Below are 22,986 nucleotides of genomic sequence, written 5' to 3'. Positions count from 1 at the left end.
GAGAGATGTCAGACCCATGGGGAGAAAGAAAAGAGGGCAGATACCAGACCCTTGGGGTGGAGGGAGAAGGTAGAGATGTCAAACCTACAAGATGAGGAAGGGGAAGAAAGAGAGATGCCAGACCCATAGGAAGAGAGATGCCAGACACACTGGGGGAAAGTGGAAGAGGGAGAGATGCCAGACCTGTGGGAGGAGGAGGAGGAGAGGGAGAGATGTCAGACCCATGGTAGGAGGGAGGAAGAGATGCGAGATATGAGGGGGGAGGGAGGGAAAGAGCCAAACCCAGGAGGGAACCAGACTAAGAGGGGAAGGGGAAGAAAGGGGGAAAGATACTGGATCCCAGGGGAGTGGAGTGAATAGAGAGACCAGACCAGGGAGGAGGAAAAGAGGGGAACAGATGCCGGACCCATGGAGGGGAGGAGTAGAGAGAAAAAAGAGAGAGAGAAACAAGATTAGGGGATGGGGAAGAGAGGGAGAGGCACTTGGCCAATAGAAGAAGGAAGGGAGAGATGCAGGACTTCCTGGTGGGGCAGAGGAGAGAGAGGGGGAGATACTAGCTCCAGGTGGTGGGTGTATGAGGAGGGGAAAAGAGAGGGGAGAAGCTGGACAAGTGAAGGGAAAGGACAGGGACACAAAGATGCTGGGCATGAAGGGAGCATAGGGACAGGAATACAGAGGGGCGATATTGGACACAGGAGAAGTGATAGAAACACAGAGGGTGGATGCTGGCCACAGGTAGAGGCACTCAGCTGCTGAACATGGAGAAGGATAGAGATAGCAACATAGAGGGGAGTTGCTGGACAGAACAGATAAGGAACACATAGAGAATATGGATAGTGGAAATGGTGAGAAAAGAACTGTCAAATGAACTGGAGACCCTGTCAAGAAAGAGAAAAGCAGAAAAGAAACATTTGCACCAAAGTAAATGAAAAATAAATGCTCAGACAACAAAGGTAGAAAAAGAGTATTTTATTCCGAATTTATTATTCGGAATATGTCAATTTTGAGAAATGTGCATTCTGATATCTTTGCATTTCAGTTTCTAGTTTGCTAGTATTGCTGTACATACAGATTCTAAAATTTGGAAGTTTCTAGTTCATTTTTTTTTACCTTCATATTTCTATATTTCTATTACTGATGTTTGGCCCCTTTTTCCATATTTGTGGAGGATCTGTCTGTGTTATGCATATGTGATCAGGGTGCAGTATTCTGCTAGTGTTTTGCTTAGTTTCTATGTAGTGACCTGTAGCAGTCTTTGTTCTGTTTATTAGCCCCCCCCCCCCCCCCCCCCCCCCCCCCACCCGCAGGATGTACATTGGTATTCTAGGGTGCTGCCTTTTTATAGATGAGGGTGTTGATTTGTGAGTGCTGGACATTAGTTCTGCTTTGTTTTGATGTATTTTCTACAGTATATAATTCTAGAATGAGTTTGTTTTTTGCAGAGTTTGATTACTGGAGCTCTGTTTCTGTTATGTAAAGTTTGTGAAATACTCATAGGACATATGTACATGTGGCAGTTTTTACATCTGAGATAACAATCCTAATGCAGACAGTTGGTTTTAGAGGGGAAAGGCGAGAAAGGGTGAAACAGTGGGTGTGGAATGGGACTTGGGTGAGGCATGGAGGTGGAACAAGAGAGAGGTATGAAGTGAGTTTTTCTTTGTCAAAAAGTTGTCAAACCTAATTAAAAGTGGCTGGCAACAGGGATGAATTTAGGGCAGGGGGGAAAAAAAGTTGAGAACTAAGCACTGATTTTCAGCATTAGCAGCCAGATGCACTAACTCCACAGAAAGAGCCCTTCCATTACCGATCCCTTAGCGAATCGGTATAAAATGGGTATGCATGAAGGAAATCGCATGCAAATGAGCTGCTCGCTGTTAGCTCATTTGCACGTGATTTGCTGCCTAAGGCGGGGAAGCCAGTCGGCCAGCTGAGCATGCGCAGAGCAGCCAATCGTTATGCTGGCTGCTCTGCGCATGCCAAAGACGGCTTCATACACATCCTCACTCTCAAAAAAATAGGACGTCCCTGACGAGCACTTGGACATTTTTTTCTTCAGATTTTGTGATGGGCGTCCTTCTTTTGAACATGTTTTTCTTACATGCCCGAAATGACCACCGCTGGAGAGAATCGGAGATCGGGACGTGCAAGGACATCCAAATCAAAACTATTTGGACGTCCCTTTCAATTATGCCCCTCCAAGTCTTTCTCAGCCAATCACAGCGCATTTAGCTGTCAGCTAAACATGCTGTGATTGGCTGAGAGAGACCTGGAGGGGCATAATCGAAAGGGACGTCCAAATAGTTTTGATTTGGACGTCCTTGCACGTCCTGATCTCCGATTCTCTCCAGCGGTATTCTTGGATGTGTTTTTTTTCTTATATGCCCAAAATGACCACCACCGGAGAGAATCGGAAATCGGGACGCACAAGGAAGTCCAAATCAAAACTATTTAGACGTCCCTTTTGATTATGCCCCTCCAGGTCTCTCTCAGCCAATCACAGCGCGTTTAGCTGACACCAGTGTCATTCTCTAGCCCTGATGTTACATTTACCCAATCAATATCGGGGTAATTGAAATCACCCATTATTATTGTGTTGCCACCTGCCACCCATCTGCGGTCCTGGTTTTAGGTAGTTGCCAACTGATACTTCTTGCATCACAGACACTAGCTTTGCTGCTGTGCACAATTCATATTTTCATCCTGCTGCATGTTGGCATTTGTCCAAACTTAGTTTTCTGGCTCAACATCAAAGCCTTATGATCTGGGTAAAATGGATATGTCAAACTTACCCTAGAAATACTGTTCTGTAGCATTTCCCAGAGATGCTAAGTTACCCAGTTCCAGGCTACAGGCATTTGGCCAATCCTGGTTTTGAACTTACATCCCAAAACAACATGAGATTTGTAGCGCCTGTGACTGCTCATTGAAATCAGTACTGCAAGTCCCATAATGCACCAGGATGGGGTGGTCAGAAATCCAGGGCTGCCCAAAATCTCCAGCCTGGAAATGGGTAACTCAGCATCTGTTTTATTTGAGAAATCCACCCACACTGCAGCCAGCATTACCCCAAATACCACATGGGTAAAAGTGAACCAGAAAAGTAGGGATATTTATGCTTTCTTGTAAGCCTGCAGTTTCTCTTGCCCTACCCTGCTTCCCTCCCACCCTTTCAACCTGTGCCTAAATTTTAGTCCACATATCCATACAGATTGACTGCTTTTGGCTAATGAATGAACCTGAAGGGAAACACTTGTGTGTCTTTCTAGGCGACTGTTGGCTCTTGGCAGCCATTGCATCCCTCACCTTGAATGAACAGGTTTTGTCCCGCGTTGTTCCCAGAGATCAGAGCTTCGAGGAGAAATATGCTGGGATCTTCCGTTTCCAGGTAATTGCCCATGAGTGCCAAGGGGAACACTATACTGAGGTTTGATGGTCTTTATTGCTTAGAGAGGAGATGCCACTAGAGATGTCTAGATTTCATCAAAGAAAGTTCAGAGGTCACAAACTAATTTGATAAAGCTGTAAGACCTTTCATGAGTTTGCCAAGTCAGTTGATAGAGCACTGGTTTCTAAAAACCCAGTGCAAATTGAAGAAGCCACATTAGTTTTTCAGCAATTTTGCCAATCTGTGTAAATTTGAAGCAGGCAGATCCAATGCAGATTTATGTGAATTATCAAATCACATTGAATTTCAGTGAGTATGTTCAGAGTTTGCCCGGATTCACCAAGGAAACTTATTTTCCTGACCAATCTGTGCTAAATTAGAAAATTCAGGTGAAGTTACAAAAAAAAAAAAAAAACCTGCTCTGTGTTTGAACTTGATTATTCAATATCTCTAAACATCTGTTTTGCTACTGGTCTGGAGCTCAGATATTTTATTTGGGTATTTTAAAATAGTGAAAGCAGTATTCACAAGACTGGCTGCTGCATAAAGATAAGTGGGTAATGTATCTGCATATTTCCATGTCTGATATTTTGTGACCTTTTCCATGTAATTAGGACCACTGAACATGTGTCCTAAGCTTAAACAGAGATCTTATCCATTTAAAGCTAGGACTGCTATTTATATGAGCCACCTAAATGGATAAATTTATCCATAAAGCAGCTGACTATCCCTGTCATACAGAGAACTGTGGGACCCTTTTACTAAGACACGTAGGCACCTACGTGCACCCAACGTGCGTCAATTTTGAGCTATCACGTGGTCCTTGTGGTAACTTAATTTTTGATCCACATCCGCTACATGTGCCAGAAAATATTTTTATTTTCTGGCACGCAGGCGGTAATCGGCATTTTATGCATGTAGACCGTTACCGCCCAGTTACCACGTGAGACCTTACCACTAGGTCAATGGCTGGCGGTAAGGTCTGAGACCCAAAAATGGACGCACAGCAATTTTCATGTTGCCACACGTCCATTTTTGGCAAAAATTTTAAAAAGGCGTTTTTTTACAGTTGCGCTGAAAAATGATTCTGCGTGCACCCAAAACACATGTGTGCACTACCGCAGACCATTTTTCAGTGCACCTTTGTAAAAGGGCCCCTGTATGTCCTGCCCCTCCTTTTACTGCACAGCTACATTTTGGAGCAACAACAATTTGCCCATTCAAAATATATACGTTTCCCTCCTAATTTTATAAACTTGTGTGCACAATTATAGAATAGTGTCAGTCCCATGTGTAACTTAATAATAATAAAACTTTATTTCTAATCCACTGTATCTGAAGCATTCTAAGTGGGGAACAAAAAACTGAATACAATTTTAGCTGCTAATTGGCATTAACAACTAATTATTGGCACTAATTGGGGTTAATTGGTGCTAATCAACACTAATTAGTGGTTACACATGTGCCTGCCCTTAGTCGGGATTCTGCAAATTGTGAGCGCAAAATCCATAGCATGTAGCTGCAAGGGGGTGTGGACATGGAAGGGGCATGGGCTGGTCAGGGGCGTGTCTAACACACGCATATGTTATAGAATGTTAGTTATGCACCTAAGTGACAGCAGTTAGGCACAAACAGTTACACAAGTCTTTGAGCTAGCATAAGTACTTAACTGTCAACATACATTCTATTCTATAACGTTATAGAGTTTCCACTTAGCACACGTCATCCCAACACCTAATTTTAGACAACCTATAGAGAACTGATAACCCAGTAGTTTTTTCAAAAGAACTCGTTTATTTATTTAGTTCATAAAACTTGATATACCGCTGTGGCGTAACAAACAGGTAAAAAGGGGGAGATTCTATATATGGTGCCTAAAAAAATAGATGCTGAAATCAGTGTCGACTAAGCATATTCTATAATCGGTGCCTAGATTTAGGCACAGATAATAGAATACACTTGATATTTCGGCGCCTAAATCTACTCACATCCATTTACGCCAAGTGGCGTAAATCCCAGTGCATAGATTTAGACGCACTGGACCTTATTCTATAACTAAGCATGTAACTTTCAGAACACCCACGAAATGCCTATTTTCCCACCCATAACAATGCCCATTTTTGCTTGTGTGCGTTAGAAGTTCAGCGCACATTGTTACAGAATATGCTTAGTGAGTTGTGTGCCTAAATTCTAATCAGTGCCAATTAAGGCTCATTATTGCTTGTTAAGTGCTGTTATCAGCACTCGTTAGCTGGTTTAGCTTGTTAAATTACGCACATTGTTATAGAATCTACGTCGATTTCAGCATGGATGTCTAGGCGCGCTATGTAGAATCCAGGGGAAAGCAGTTTACAAAATAGAACATCTAAAAACAATAAATGTTATACATAAAATATATACAATAAAAACAGAGTAAAATAAATTATATCATGAGGTGGAGGGAAAGGTCAGATGGGTCTTCATCTTCAGCACCCATCAGCCCTGTTTTTTTTTCACTTTTTGCAGTCTTCTGTCTCTGAGGTTGGAATATTTCAAGTCTGAGATTAGAAAATTGTGCAGGGAGTGTGGCTACAGCCTTTATATACCAATGATAAGCGCATAGAGCAGAATGTGCTAGTTCTGTTTGAGTACTAGTTTACCATTTCAGTCCAGGGTATGAATGGTTAATTTTAATTTCTACAATTTTTTAAACAGGATTATCGTGTGCTTATTAGCTGAGTTGTTTTAAATGATGTTATGTTTTACTTTTCTTTTCTTGTATCTGTGTGTAATCTGTTTATGTATGTTGTTTTGTAACCCATTCTGTGCACTGTTAAGAGGACAGACTAGAAATCCAATCAATTAATTAATTAATTAATTCTTCTGTCGGAGCTCTCCCTATCACTTCCAGCCAAGGCTGGAGAAGCACAGCATGGTGGGGTGCTGAAGGAGGGCAGGATTTTCTCGTGTCTGGTATGGATTTAAGAGCAAGTTTCAGAAATTTCTGCCCAATGCCCTTGTGGAACTGATTTTGGATGACTCATATTCCAGCTGTTCCCTATGTTTTGTCATTGGTGAGATCTCTGCAGTGTGAGGACAATGAAATGAGAGAACTGCTGAGTCACTTTTCTTTTACTGTAATGAGGCCACCAATGACTTGAAATCTCATTAGAGAATGACACAGGGATAAAATTTGTCCCCGTCCCCACCCCTGTGGGTTCTGTCTCTGTCCCCATCCCGTCCTCGCAGGCCCTGTCTACATCCCCATTGTATAATTATAGTACAGCAAGAGGCCCTCACTGGATGCCCACCGGAAGGGTGGAAGGCCAGATTTTAGGACTCAGGCTGTAAAAATACCAGCTAGGTTTAAAAATCTATGACTGGCTGAGCAAGGACTTGCTTTTCCTGCAAGTTAATATGCGTTCTAGTTTAAGATCTATCCACTGGAATAGTGATGGGCCAAGCTACATAGCTTTGTACAGCTGAAAAGCACTGACTAGGCCTGATAACCTACTAATGGCCTTATAGATGAGTCTTAACAAAATCAGATACAAATTTAATGTAGCACTTATTAAAATGGAGTTTGTCTTTCTATAAGATGAAACTGAGATCATAAGATGATAAAAAAAAAAAGAGGAAGTGAAACTGATATGCTAAAAATAAGATGTTCTGGCAGAAGAGAAAACATGTTGACAAAAGAGGAAATTTCGAAATAACTTGCAATAGCTAGAACGGAAGGAGTTGGGTACAGATGGTACAGATGGCCGGATACGAAAGTATGATCTCAGAAATTGAGAAATATTAGAAAAAAAAGGTACCTCACAATAGACTTCTATTGGCATCTGTGGCTATAAAAGAGATAAGATTTTGACAGAGAGTTGGAGTCCTTCCCCAACGCTTCTCGGACGGCAGGGCTCTGTGCTATTGAACCCAGAATCTGTTTGATGTCTGTACTTGATTGAAAACTTGGTAAGATTAAAGCCTTCTTTCTGAAATCTATCTCTGTCTCTATTTTCTAGTATTCTCCACCTGTCATTTATACTACAAACTAAGCCACATACAAATAATACACACTCTTTGCACTAATTTAAGGACTCATAATATATGTGGGAACATAGATGACCAAGGATTCACTTAGATCCTGATAGACAGAAGGGAAAGGTCATGGGCATTATCCTAGAGTTACGCCTTCTGGAGCCTCCACAACAGAAATATCACTGGGATGGAATATCAAAAGAATTTAGGCAGGCGGCCCAACACATAGTGGAAGCGCAGTCCCTTTGTCCCTGGAGGAGGGTATTCCTAGGGCGCAAAGAGGGCCTTTAAAATTAACACCATCCTGTCCCCACAGGCCCTGTCTCTGTCCCCGCAGGATCTGTCCCCGTCCCATCCCCATGAGCTCTGTTCTCATCTTCAGAAGCCTCAAACCCTTATAATTTTATATTTAAATCTTTTTATTAAAGTATAAAAAGGAACAATATGCTGTGCAACAGTTATGTAAAGAACAACTCATAAAAAACTTATGTAAAGAACAACTCATAAAAAAACTCCAAACCACCCAAAATAGAGCAGCCAGGCTGATATTCAGCAAAACATGCTTCGAAAGTGCCAAACCCCTCCGAGAAAAGTTGCATTGGCTCCCAATCAAAGAACGGATCATCTTCAAAATCTGCACCTTAGTCCACAAAATCATATACGGCTTAGTCCCAGAATACATGACAGACCTCATAGACGTACCAATAAGAAACAAAGTCAGATCATCAAGATCCTACCTAAACCTACACTACCCAAATTGCAAAGTACTGAAATACAAAACAACTTACGCATCCAGCTTCTCCTACATAAGCGCACAACTATGGAATGGGCTCCCAAAAGCCGTGAAAACAATCCACGACCACTTGAACTTCAGGAAATCACTAAAAACCAACCTCTTCAAAAAGGCCTACCCCAACGACCCCACGTAACCCTCTTCACCTACCAACACAGCATGACTATGATTGAACAGGGCAACATGCAATTTTCATCCATTCCGACCCTCCAATTATACCTCAGACGATCACTATACAACTTTGTATTTGTTATCCACCGACTGGGCAAACGCCTTTGACGATACTATGTAAGCCACATTGAGCCTGCAAATAGGTGGGAAAATGTGGGGGTTCAAATGCAACAAATAAATAAATAAATGTATAAATTAGAAATAGAAAACAATAATAAAAATGAGCAGCTATAATAAACCCTCCCAGCACCACCACCACCCTCTACCCTTCAAACCCCAACAATAGCTGACTTCTACTACTCCAAGGAATCCTAATGCACCCTGTTAAAATGTCCAGGGGTACACAATACAACCTGTTCTGTATGCCCTAGAGGGGAGAAATAAACCCTATGAAGCACTGTTATGAATTTTTAATCTGTGGATGAATAAGAAATTATCAACAATCTCAGGATTGATTCTAGCTCTCCTGTCTTCCACAGTCCCTCCTGCAATAGAAGATGTCTTCTTCGAAGATGTGCTGGTAGCAGGATGTACAAGATCCCCCATGCAAATTTTGCTAGCTGTGGCCAGCATGTTTGCTTGTTTTTCCAAAAAATAAAAATATTGTCATCTGCATCACTCAAGCATAAATAACATGTCTAGTTCATTAACAGGGTTCAAAGTAAAAGTGACACAGGGACAAAAGTTGTCCCCATCCCCGCCCCATCTCCATGGGATCTGTCCCCACCCTGTCCCCGTGGGCTCTGTCCTTACTGCGGGTCCCCATCCCCGTGTCTTCTCTACTTCTCATTCAGCACTACATAAAATACAGGTGAATAAAAGCACTAACTGAGCATCCTGGCAATGCATAGCATAAAATGGCAATATTTTCCTTATGGCAGTTGTTCCCAAACCTGGTCCTGGAGGCACCCCAGCCAGTCGGGCTTTCAGCATATCCATAATGAATATTCATGAGAGGGATCTACATGCAGTGGAGGCACTACATGCAAATCTTTCATGAATATTCATTGTGGGTATCCTGAAAACCTGACTGGTTGGGGTGTCTCCAGGACCAGGTTTGGGAACCACTGCCTTGTGGAATAGAAAAGTAGGGGTCGATGTTCCAAATGATTTAACCGGGCACTGAATATCCTGTCTGGCCACTGCAGCACTATCCAGGTGGTGCTAGGGTGGTCCAGGCCAAAATTGGCAGTTACCCAGGCACCACCATTATTCAACAGCAATACCTGGATAACTGTCCAGTTAACTTAGGACAGCAAAAAGGCCTCTAAATATCAGCGATACCTAGGTAACTCCCATCAAGCCACGGTTAGGGGCCAGCACTGAATATGAGGCTATAATTCAACAGGCAGCAGCCATCATTTAAAAAACAAATGCTGGTCACCAGTGGCTGAATATTACATTACATTACAGGACACTAATACCCCACATACCTCAAGAATTCAGTAGAAGAGTGGCCTAATAGTTAGTGTAGTGTAGTGGGTTGTAGACCTGGGAAACTGGGTTCAATTCCTGCTGCTGCCTGATGGTCAGCAGTGGATTGAGACCCCGGGGAACCAGGTTCAATTCTTTCTGCAGCTCCTTGCAGGGGTGTAGCCAGACTTCGGCGGGAGGGGGTCCAGAGCCCGAGGTGAGGGGCACATTTTAGCCCCCCCTCCCCGCTGCCGCCGCCCCCACCACCACCACCACCACCATCACCACCACCAACAACTTTGACCCCCCCCCTCCCTGCCGACGACAATCTCGACCACCCCTCCCGCCGCCAACCCACCGTCGCCTACCAGCCAAGGTCCTCTTCTTCTGGTGCAAGGCTTCGTTCTGTTTCTGTGAGTCTGATGTCCTGCACGTTGTACGTGCAGAATGTCAGACTCAGAGAAACAGAATGAAGCCTTGCGCCAGAAGAAGAGGACCTCGGCTGGCGGGGGTTGGGGTCCCCCGCCAGCAAAGGTAGGCGACGGCGGGTTGGCGGTGGGGGGGGGGGTCAAGAGAGTCATCAGCAGGGGGGTCCAGGGCCAAATCTACGGGGGCCCGGGCCCCCTTGGCCCCACGTAGCTACGCCACTGGCTCCTTGTAACCCTGGGCAAGTTGCTTAACATTCCATTGCCCCAGATACAACCAGTAGTACAATGTACTACTTAGATTGTGAGCCTACTAGGAACAGACCCAGTACCTGTAAAATGAAACTGTAAACTGCTTAGGTCTAAGCAGTATATAAATACTGAAATGAATGAATGAGAAATGTATTCCCAGGAATATTACAATAATGAAATCATAATGTATTAGAAACAGTACCAAGAAGGAAAATTACCGTAGATGACAAATAACAGTTACTGAAGCAAGAATTTTCTAAATAAAAAGGATTTTAACAGCTTCTGGAACATGACTTAGCTAACCTGGCCTCTTATATTAGACAGAAGACTATTCCAATGGGAAGCGGCCTGACAAGCACAAGTATCAACATGACACCTCATAATTTTAATTCTCTTAGGACTGGGATAATGAAGCAATAGGAAATCCTTAGAATGAACATTAGAGTCCATGGGGAACAAATTAATAAAAGAGATCATATAATGGGGGGCTAATCCATGTGAAATTGAAAAAATCAAAGAGCACAACTTAAACACAACACTGGTAGCCAGTGTAGCTGTACCTGCAATAGGACAGCCTTCTCAAATTTTGGTAAATTAAAAATCAAACGAGCCGTTGTATTTAGCAGCGTTTGAACTCTCTTAATTATCTTGTCTCTACAGCCCATGCACACTATCAAACATATAAATGGCAAGTGACCGACTCACCTGCAAATGCGCAGTAGAGACTTCCCTCTCTGTCCCGCCCTCGCGTCAAGACGTGATGATGTCAGAGGGCGGAACAGAGAGGGAAACGGAGTCGGACTGTCGGATGCTGCTGCTGGAGCCTGGAAACGAACATCGCATGCACCAACCTCCACCCTCCCCCCCATCCCCGCCGCCGCTCCCACCCCCCTCCGCATCGGGCCCCCTGCACTGACCTGACAGCGCCTCTCACCTCCATGTGGAAGCGCTGCAGGCAGCAGCAGAGCGATCTGCTGCTGCCTGCAGCGCTTTCACACAGAGGTGAGAGGCGGTCAGGTCAGTGCATGGGGCCCGGCACGGAGGGGGGAGGGAGCGGCGGCGAGGAGGGTAGCTGGAAATCTCGCCCGTTTTAACGGGCTTAACGGCTAGTATTATAATAGTCGACATGGGCCAATACCTAAGTCTGAGCAATCAGTCTAAACACTGACCAGGTAGAAACTTAACCTATTAGATTATGCATCGCAAAGAAAAGAAAAAAGATATACAGTATTGGAAGTTCATGTTGCTGTATGATAACAATTATATGTGGCACTTTCAAATGTATGTTAAGCAGCTGAATATTTTTCTAGGAAGAAAAATAATTTGGGGGCCAGCCCAGTGAGCAAGGGACAGTATTGTGGTGCTTTGTGGGAGATCTCCCGAGCAGTGCTGTTTGGTCAGCATTTTTTTCCAGTTGATTGCCTTGTGGCTTTCTTGGTTTCTTAGTGTCCTTTTCTGAACACTATTGTGACCCCTGAGGCAGGCGTTCTTTAACCCTGAAACACGGACTGTGTCGGGTCCTTTGTGTCCAAGCAGCGAATAAAGCATATTTTAAAGCACCATCTTCTGTGTTATTATTATTATTTGTAGCATTTGTATCCCACATTTTCCCACCAATTTGTAGGCTCAATGTGGCTTACATTTGCCGTAATGGCGGTTGCCATTTCCGGGTAACAGAATTACAATTGGTAAAGCATACGTGGAACAGATAACAGTATACCTACATACATGGTAACATACAAGTAGCATAGCATATTTGGAACAGAGAGGTAATCAGTCAAGTGGTAAGATTCTATTTGTGTCTGTCATGTAAAGTCTTGTTATTTAGTATTTAAGATGGATGTTTATGGTATGCCTTCTTGAACAGATCTCTTTTCAGTAGCCTTCGTAAGATAGTTAGGTCTTGTGTTATTTTTATGGCCTTCGGTAGTGTGTTCCATAGCTGTGTGCAGATGTATGAGAAACTGGTCGCGTGTTGGATTATCCTTCGGCCAGACTCTGTTCCTTTGTCCTTGTACTGTACATGTAGAGGCTCGTCCTGTTTACTGTGCCATATACACAAGCCTGACTGCTTGCATGCCTCTCAGGCCCCCGATGCACAAAGGCAGCCATAAAATACGACTGCCTCGCTAAAATTTAGTGAATCACTAACAGCCAGCGATGCACAAAGGAGATTGCATGCAAATGAGTTGCACAGATCCCCCTTTGCGCATCATTGCTGTTTGCGAGTCCAATCTGTCAAATGGATTTGACACTGCTGTCAAATCCATTTGGCAGCTCTGATGCACTGGACCTCCCCAACCCCACACTTTTTTTTTAATTTACCCTGGTGGTCCAGTGGACCCTGACCACCCCAATCTTTTTATTTTTTATTTAACTTTCCCTGGTGGTCCAGTGGACCAGGACCCTCCTCCCTGCAATTCCCCCACAACCCCCAAAACATTTTGTTTTTATAAATTTCCATGGTGATCCAGTGGACCAGACTCATTCCCCCATGCGTACACCCCCCCCCCCCCCACCCGACTGCCACCCCTGTCCCTCCCTGTACATTTACAACAAGGTGGAGACAGGAGAGCAGGAGCAACAGCTCCTCCCTCCTGTCTCGAGCCTGCCCAGAACAAAATGGCGGCACCCAGTGCACATTCTGGGATGCATTAGTTGGGGCTAAATCATATAAGGAGATGAGAGATAGGAAACACAAGTGGGTAGCCTTTGCAGCTGCCTGCTTGTGCTTCTCTCCTCTCCGACAGCTCCAGAGCAGCTGTAAAATTTGCTCGTTAAATTAGGGTTGCTCTGGAGCTGTGTGTCTCTTGGAATACACATTAGACTACAAATGAGCTCATTAGAATACTAATGAGCTCATTGTAATACATTTGCATAGGGTTCTCAGTGGCTGTTAACAGACCACATTAGAGCCACGGAAAACCCCTAGCTACACAAAAGTTTGCTTTTAGACTGCATAGAACCACTCTAAAGCAAATGTTAATAGCAAGGTAAGCTTTGTGCATCTGGGCCTCAGTCCTTTTCCAGTTGACATCTGTTGTTTTTCCTCTTTGATCCTTTGTCATTCTGGGTTGATGAGCATACAGGTTTCCTAAATGCCCAGACCTACTCCCCGTCCCCCTTTTTCCCATCTCTCCTCATGTTGCCCTGTATATCTATCCATAAGCGTGCTCCAATTCTGTGATAGTTTTGGTTTCCATTGTTTCTGCTGTAGATTATTCAAGGTATTTCCTCTCTCTCTCTGTAAAGAAGTCTAACCTCCTTCCTTCCATCTTCATAACAGCACTCCTTGTTCTTGTCTTTTCTTATATAAAAAGTATACCTTCTTACACCTTCATGAAGTCTGCTAAATATTTGAATGTTTCTGTCTTACCCGCCTTCCCTTTTGTCACACCAATTCTGTTACACAGTTGTCTGCTAACTGTAGATGTTTGTAGCTCTGTCTCACCTGAGCTGAAAGTGGTGTAAAGGACATGGCAGATGCTGTTCTAGCAATTTGCTTTCAGGCTTGGGACGGACTGCAGCATCTAACACTTTTTTGAGTGACCAGATTCTGTGTGCTTACTTTCAGTTCTGGCAGTTTGGTGAGTGGGTTGATGTTGTTGTTGATGACAGACTGCCCACGAAAAATGGGGAATTGGTCTTTGTCCACTCGGCAGAAGGTAACGAGTTCTGGAGCGCTCTGCTGGAGAAGGCCTACGCCAAGTAAGTGAGCATGTATTGAGCAGACCAACAGCTACTGTATAGTGAGTACCTTTGAATACTGGCCCAAATATTGATAGGAGAGTCCTTGGGGTTTGGGAGAAAAGAAGCAAGTTCAGTGATTAATCTTTTTCTCTCCTGCTGCTGTTTGACTGAAGAGTGGGAATTATGCCCTATATTCCATTTGGTGACAAGAATTTTCTTGTGTTTTTAGGGACACAAGTAAGCTATTCTTCCACCAATAGCATACAGTGCTAAACACAATCATGACCTAATGGTGCTCCACAGTGGCGTAGCAAGGGCGGGGCGGTGGGGGCGGTCCGCCCCGGGTGTCATCGGGTGAGGGGTGCTCCGCTCCCGCTGCTCCGCCTTAAAAATTTTTTTTTTCGAAGCGCCGGAGAGTGGCAGGCAGCGTGCCTCGCGTCTGCCCTGCTAGTAAAGAAGATCTTGTCAACGTCGTCATCCTTCCCACACTGAGTCCCGCCCGCCCTCGCGGTAATAGGAAGTTGCCTCAGAGGGGGGCGGGACTCAATGTGGGAAGGGCGACGACGTCAGCGAGATCTTCTTTACTAGCAGGGCAGATGCGAGGCGCGCTGCCTGCCACTCTCCAGCGCTTCAAAAAAATTTTTTTAAAGCAGGACAGGGTAGGAGAACGGATCTCAGGTCAGGTCGGGTCAGGTCGGGGGGACTCAGAGAGGAGAAGGGGATTGGGGAGGAATGGGGCGCTCAGAGGGGTGCTTAAAGGGGATTAGGGAGGGTGGGAGAGCATCAAGGAGGGGAGAAGGGGATTGGGGAGGGGTGGGGGACCTCAGAGGGGTGCTTAAAGGGGATTAGGGAGGGTGGGAGAGCATCAAGGAGGGGAGATGGGGATTGGGGAGGGGTGGGGGACCTCAGAGGGGTGCTTAAAGGGGGTTAGGGAGGGTGGGCGAGCTCAGAGAGGGGAGAAGGGGATTGGGGAAGGGTGGGGGAGCTCAGAGGGGTGCTTAAAGGGGATTAGGGAGGGTGGGGAGCTCAGAGAGGGGAGAAGGGGATTGGGGAGGGGTGGGGGAGCTCAGAGGGGTGCTTAAAGGGGATTAGGGAGGGTGGGAGAGCATCAAGGAGGGGAGAAGGGGATTGGGGAGGGGTGGGGGAGCTCAGAGGGGTGCTTAAAGGGGATTAGGGAGGGTGGGGGAGCTCAGATGGGTGTTCAGAGAGGGGAGAAGGGGATTGGGGGGAGGGGAGTCAGATGGGAGAAGGGGTCTGAAGTTGGAACTGGGGTCTGACAAGGGGGCAGGAGGGAAAATGGGTCCATGCCTGGGGCAGGTGGGAGAATGGGTCTGGGGCTGAAAGGGGGGGATGCAAGGCATGTGGTGGATGAAGGGGACTGGAACTGGGGGCTGAAAAGAGGGGGCAGAGAGAGGGGACAGATCCTGGATGGAAGGGGGCACGTGAGGGAGGGCAGACCCTGGACGGATGGGAGAGGGAGGGCAGACGGATTGAAGGGGCAGAGAGAAAGGGCAGATGGTGGGTGGAAGGGGAGAGAGAAAGAGGGCAGACTGGGGCAAATGGTGGATGGAAGGGGCAGAGATAGAGGCCAGATGTTGATGGAAGGGGGAGAGAGAGATGGCAGACTGGGGCAGATGGTGCATGGAAGGGGCAGAAGTGGATGGAAGGGAGAGAGGGCAGACAGTGGATGGAAGGGGCAGAGAGAGAGGGCAGACACTGGATGGCAGAGAGAGAGCGAAGACAGATGCTGGATAGAAGGAAGACAGTGAAAAGATGAGGAAAGCAGAAACCAGAGACAACGAACTGTAAATATATATTTTTATTTTTTTGCTTTAGGATAAAGCAGTATTGTAGCTGTGTTAATAAATGTTTATAATAGAACATGTAAATAAGGTAATCTTTTTATTGAACTAATTTTAATACATTTTACTTTCGGAAAACAAAACCCCCTTCCTCAGGTCAGGATAGGACATTGTAACAGTACTATACTGAATTGACCTGAGGAAGGAGGTTTTGGCCTCTGAAAGCTAAATTTATTAGTCCAATAAAATTATATTATTTGTTTTATTTCTATTTGTTAATTTGTAAAGTGGTGATTGGTATTTGTTAGTTTTTTCAAATTTACATCTGCTGTCTTTATATTTTGCACAGTACTAGAGGACATTTTCTGTTTCTGTGGTGTTGCATTGTATGCAGAGTCTGGCATCGGGGGTTCAGTTTAATTTTTGTCTAAATAGAAAGTTTATGATTACTTATTCTATAGTGGATTAGGGTGTATCTGTGTTTGTGAAAAAGACATGGCTTTCGGTTGGCATTGACTGTGCAGGATCGACGATCTGCACTAATCTGTCTGTTTTCGTTTTACAATAGGTGAATTGATGTTCTAGTGCTCACTGTAGTGTTTAAGATGCTTGTGTGACTTGTAGAAATGACTGCTTATGGTATGGTAGAATTGCGCTATAGGTCCTGAGTGTTTTGTATTCTCGGTATGCCTAGTACTGGATTTCAGGGGGGGGGGGGGTGTTAAAAAATGACCGGCCCCGGGTGTCAACTACCCTAGCTACGCCACTGGTGCTCCAGAATCTTGTAGAACAGTAGACAGTAGTCAAGCTTGGTTAGTACATAAGAGCATAAGTACATAAGTTTTTCCATACTGGGACAAATTGAAGGTCCATCAAGCCCAGCATCCTGTTTTCAACAGTGGCCAAAGGTTACAAGTACCTGGCAAGATCCCAAAACAGTACAATACATTTTATGCTGCTTATCCCAGAAATAAGCAGTGGATTTTCCCCAAGTTCATTCCAATAATGGCTTATTGAATTTTCTTTCAGGAAACTATCCAAACCTTTTTTTAAACCCTGCTCAGCTAACTGCTTTTACTACGTTCTCTGGCAACGAATTCCAGAGTTTAATTACACATTGAGTAAAGAAATATTTTATCTGATTTGTTTTCAGGGATCCTTTTACTAAGGTGAGGTAAAAAAAAAATGGCCTGCAGCGAACCTACAAAAAATGCCTTTTTAAAATTTTTGCAAAAAATAGATGTGCAGCAAAATGAAAATTGCCACACGTCCATTTTGGGTCTGAGACCCTACCGCAAGCCATTGACCTAGCAGTAAGGTCTCACACAGTAACCGGTCTATGTGCATCAAATGCCACTTGATTCGTGTAGCTGCCACGTGCCAGAAAATAAAAAATATTTTTAAGGCGCATATAGTAGACACGTGCCAAAATTGAAATTACTTCGAGGGCCACGTGGTAACCAGGTGGTAACTCCAATTTGGCACAGGTTGGGCACATGTAGGCGCATACGCGGCTTAGTAAAAGAGTCCCTAAATTTACTACTTTGTAGCTTCATTGTGTGCTCCCTAGTCCTAGTATTTTTGGAAAGAGTAAACAAGTGATTCACATCTACCCATTCCACTCATTATTTTATAGACCTCTATCATATCTCCCCTCAGCTGTCTTCCACATCTAGGTGCCCCCATTCATCCCTAAGGGCTATGGTAGTGGTGTACAGTTGTGGGGAGTGGGTTTTGGGGGGCTCAGCACACAAGGTAAGGGAGCTATGCACCTGGGAGCAATTTCTGAAGTCCACTGCAGTGCCCCCTAGGGTGCCTGGTTGGTGTCCTGTCATGTGAGGGGGACCAGTGCACTACGAATGCTGGCTCCTCCCACGACCAAATGGCTTGGATTTGGTCATTTCTGAGATGGGTGTCCTCGGTTTGCATTATCACCAAAAATCGGGGACGACCATCTCTAAGGTCGACCTAAATGTTGAGATATGGGCGTCCCCGACCGTATTATTGAAACAAAAGATGGACGCCCATCTTGTTTCGCTAATACGGGTTTCCCCGCCCCTTCGCAGGGACGTCCTGCGAGGACATCCTCAGGAAAACTTGGGCACCCCGTTCGATTATACCCCTCTATGTCTCCTCCTAAACTCAGGCATGAGGATTATAATCTCCATGTATAAATTTTAGAGGCGAGCTGACAGACCCAGGCAGTGAATGGCAATTGCATGGAATGAAGAATGAAAGAGGAGCTGCAGAGAAGTGTAAGGGAGCATTCGACTGAAGGTTACTAGCCATGACTACTGAAGAAAGGGTTTATCATAAGTACATAAGTATTGCCATATTGGGAAAGACCAAAGGTCCATCAAGCCCAGCATCCTGTTTCCAACAGTGGCCAATCCAGGTCACAACTACCTGGCAAGATCCCAAAACAGTACAATATATTTTGTGCTTATTCTAGAAATAAGCAGTGGATTTTCCCCCAAGTCCATTTTAATAATGGTCTATGAACGTTTCCTTTAGGAAGCCATCCAAACCTTTTTTCCACTCCATCCCACCATGAACTATATCTTTTCTGCACTGCATGCCCTCCAGTACTTTTTGTCTCCTTTTACATCACTTTCTGTATTCAGCCTGGAAAAATGTATACCACACTGAATAAATTAGGCTCAAATCCAAAAAGGTCCAAAGTAAAAAGTGTAAAGAAACCATTAAAATTAACCACTAAACTGAACATGGATTATCACTGTTAACCTTTCATGAAGTATATTTGGAAGATACAAGTAAAACCTAATTATACATGTAGAAAGCTGGCTATGCAAATTTTGCCACCATATATACATACATATACATATCCTTTGTCTAATTAACCTTATAATGTAGTCTGTTTGAGGTGTTTGCACAGACTGGATGAAGCCGACTATAAATATGTTAAATAAATACTTTGATAGGTGTATAAAGTAGGTGGTCCTGGGCATAGGCGCCCGGTATAAGAGGCTTGGAGAGGCTAAGCCTCCCCCCTGCTGCAGCAGAATGGATCAGCTGTGGAGTCCAGCTGCTCTGAGGGGATTAAATTGTTGACTTACCTCCATCCTCACAGCAGGAGCTGCAGTGAAAGCCCTCTAGCAGTTGTAGAAATTGGTTTATGGTTTGTTTACCTTACTGCTGGGAAAGCAGGGGGGATTGGCTGGAGGTGTCCTGGGTTGCCAGGGAGATATTTAAGGAGGATGACTTCCTGACCTGCACTGAGGACAGATAGCAGCAGAACAGATACTGGGCCAGCACGAGCAGAAAAAGTCACCAGACAACAAAGGTAGAAAAGATCATTTTATTTTCATTATAGTGTTTGGAATATGTCCACTTTGAGAATCAGGTGCTCAACATTAAAAGTTTATATTTATTTACTTATTTATGGCATTTTATCCCACATTAAACATGAATTAGGGTGTTTTGTGGCTCTACATGAGAATTGTGATGATATGATCCCTTGTTTCATATTGTTGACGGTCTGCATTTTCTGTATGGGTGGTATATTGGTGTATTAGGTTCTGCCCAGTGTAATATTTATGGTACAGTAAGGTTCTGAGTGTGTTTTTGGACAAACTTGTGCATAGTGTTTAGCAGTTGAGCGATTGTGGTTAGAATATGCTTTGAGCAACCACTTTATTCTTTGACATATGATACATATCTAATATCTAAATTTAATAAAAGGTATTAATTGTGACTTTTATTTTTATTTATTTATTTTTTCTGCATGTTATCAGACAATTATGATTTAAGCTCCACCCCTGGCCCCACCCCTAACCCCCACCCCCTTTAGCCTCCCCAAACAGTTGGGCCACCGACCGCCTTTGGTCCTGGGAATAGATTTCGGCAGAATCTGCACTTTCAGAAGTAGACTTGCATAACCCTGTAGCCACACGCATGTATTATGCCTACTTTGGAGCTTTTCACATGTAGACTGTCTGCATCCACTTCCATTGCCTATATATATGACCCTTTTCAAGGTGCACTAATGGTTTATTTTGCAGCTCTTTTGGATTTTGTTTTGTTTTGTTTTGCTGTAAGGCAGCCCCTGTTGAATCCCTTGTTGTAGAGGCAGATTTTTGGGTTTAAGAGGCCTGAGGGCACAGGGGGAGCCTCTTCTCCAAGACCCCCCACCACTACTTACTCAGCAAGGCCCACTTTCTTCCACTAGTCCATTCCAAGTGGTCTCTACATGGGTGCCATTTCTGTGGTGCAGACTGCTCAGTCATAGGACTACCATACGTCCTCTTTTAAGAGGACATGTCCTCCTTTTGGACATCTTCAGATATGTCCTCCAGATTTTTTTACTTTTTAGGAAAATATCCTTTTTATTCTTTTATGTGCCTTTGACCAACACACCTACCTACATAATAATAAAAGAAACCATCTCTGGCCTATTAGTCAGTCTGGACACATGGGGGTGCATTGCTGAGCTCTCTGTTTCCCTGCTGGCTAAATGAATCTGATATGCTTGGGCTCAGACTCAGTCAAAAACTCAAATCCAGAAGTTTTTGAAAAGTAGATTATTGTCCACTTTTGTACTTTAAGTCAGTCACTGTTTTGATGTGTGTTCATTATCTAACAGCCATTTATACACATATTTCTTTAGCAAAGGTAGCAACCATTTTTATTTTTTGTATCCTCTTTTTTGTCTCCACAAATATGTTAACACAACAATGTACGCAGCAAATATACTCCTCATTGAGGGGGTTCTAGTAAATAACTCCAGAGCACACAGTGAGGTATGCTGGAACTCCAACTTTACTAATTAACCTCTAGGTAACCTAACTTGGTACTTGGACAATATTTACAGGTTCTTCATGGGTAAATTGCATAAACCAGGAGTATAGCTATTGCTGAGCAACCCTGGCAAAAACTGATAGGGGCCACCTGCTGCTGGATGTAGCAGAAGTGTTATTTTGGCAAAAATAAAAATCTGAAGCAATGGTGCTGGTGCTGGTAGGTGAGCGCAGCACACACTGCTTGTACCTCTAGCAGTGCTGCCATGCCGCCCCCTGATTCCAGTCTTCACTGCATCCCCCCACTCCCATGCAGCTGGGCAGTCAGTATAAGCTTTAATCTCAGGCTGCTGCTTGGGTCTTAGCCTTGTGATAAGAGCCATGATTTCACAACTCCATACCATAAGATGTCAACACCCCCCCTCCCCCGGCAGCCTAAAATGAAGCATTTAAGCTCTGTACTGACTGCTCAGGTGCATAAGGGGAGATGGGGGAAGTACTGAAGACCAGAATCCTTGGTGTGTATCTTTGGTATACTGCTAAGTGTACCATTCCAGTTGTTTAAGTGTGATTAATACATAATACATAAAAGTGTAATCAGAAAAAATAAAGGAAGTGTAAGAGTAGCTCCCCTCCCCCACCACCACCACTGGGCCTACCTTGACAAATCTCTGGTGGTCCACTGATAAATGGGCAGAAGTGATGCCCATTTGCACTTACCCAGGTAAGAAACTGCTTCAAATGTACCTGAAGTACTAACGGTATTTGAAGTACCACAAGGTTGCCCCTAGAGGTCACAGCAGCCATTTTGAAGCAGCCTCTGACATGGACAAAAATGTGTGGGCATCGCTCCTGCCCATTTACCACTGGACCACCAGGGATTTGTCAAGATATGCCGGGGGGGGGGGGGGCGGCCCATGCCTACCTTGCTGCATCTTCAGGAGGTGGGTGGGAGTGGGATCAGGTCCTGGCCAATATTTAATCAGAACCCACATAAGTGTCTTATGCAGGTGCCAGCTGAATCTTGGCTGGGACTTGCATAAGCTCTGGCAGCCAAGGTAATATGAATTAGCCCTGGATGTTCAGTTCTGGTTCCCAAATATTGCCCGGCACAAAATATCCAGGGCTAATTCTGCCCATGGTAGTCAGCATTTACACTGACCACTGCGGGCTGCATATCGACCAGACTGTTACCTACAAACAGGTTGGACAGCATTCAAAGCCTCCACTTCCAAGGGTAAAACACATTTTTACTTGCAGCAAGTACTTTGAATATTGCTCTCCCTCTGCCAAAATATCATTTGTGAAATCCATAGTGAAGTTTTTTTGAATTCTGTGTTGTGAGGTTAATGCATTTTGGGTGATCTTGGATAATATCTGCATTTTGAGCTATAATAATAACAGTTTTTATATACTATCTATCAAACTAGCTCCAGATGGTTTACAGCAAGAGAAGAATAACAATTCAGGGATCTATAACAAATAAACTAGTTTTAATACATAGACTAAAATTTTCTTTAAAATGTAACCCTGGTACTTTTTATGCAGCCATGGTTTCAACAGTTTATAAAACTTCATGTAATCCTGTTCAAGCCTCAGAGTAGGGACTATGGATTCTAGAGGATGGGGGAAACATGACTGAATAATTTCTTTGAGATTATTGCCAGCCTAGTAATTGAAACTGGTGCAACTCCATCTTATTATTTAAATGATTAGAGTGAGTGGGGCGAGACCTAGAATTTAATTGTAGAATGGATATCAGGTAAGAGGGACAAGAGTCATACAAAATTTTAAAAGAAAGGCAAAATATTTATCAAAATATTTGTAATCTATCAAACTGAGATTTACAAAGAACTTTCCTGGTCACTGTATTCTCGATATAGATTTTTTTTTGTTTGTTTTTGCATACCCAGATGTACCACATTGCAGTAATCTAGTTCCTTCTAGTCCCCTTTCTGTTTAAGCAGTAATGTTTGTCTTCCATTCTGTACAGGCTGAATGGATCCTATGAAGCTCTGTCTGGTGGTACAACTACTGAGGGCTTTGAGGACTTCACTGGTGGCATTGCAGAGTGGTATGAACTGCAGAAAGCGCCTCCCAATCTGTTTCATATTATCCAGAAGGCTCTGCAGACTGGCTCTCTCCTGGGCTGCTCTATTGATGTAAGATCATTGGCCTTCTGTTAGTTTGTAAGAGGTTTGTAGAACCTGGTGAGGGTGCATTACTTGTGATAATTACATGCAGTCCACAGAACATATGAGCTGGGCATTAACTTCCACCA

The 22,986-nt window shown here is 44.1% G+C and overlaps 1 protein-coding gene across 1 annotated transcript in view; it reads left to right on the top strand.

Annotated features, from left to right (window-relative positions):
* The window catches only part of CAPN2 (calpain 2), a 149,892-nt gene that overhangs the window by 43,907 nt on the left and 82,999 nt on the right, over positions 1–22,986 (top strand). The window contains exons 3-5 of the mRNA XM_030195967.1: positions 3,270–3,388; positions 14,031–14,164; positions 22,699–22,867. Of these exons, the coding sequence (XP_030051827.1) occupies positions 3,270–3,388; positions 14,031–14,164; positions 22,699–22,867 (422 nt within the window). The remainder of the gene's footprint in view (positions 1–3,269; positions 3,389–14,030; positions 14,165–22,698; positions 22,868–22,986) is intronic.

Source organism: Microcaecilia unicolor, chromosome 3, assembly GCF_901765095.1.
Source record: "Microcaecilia unicolor chromosome 3, aMicUni1.1, whole genome shotgun sequence".
In the NCBI taxonomy this organism is placed as follows: Eukaryota; Metazoa; Chordata; class Amphibia; order Gymnophiona; family Siphonopidae; genus Microcaecilia; species Microcaecilia unicolor.
The sequence above is the reverse complement of the archived record's forward strand: the minus strand, read 5'-3'. Positions and strand labels throughout refer to the sequence as shown.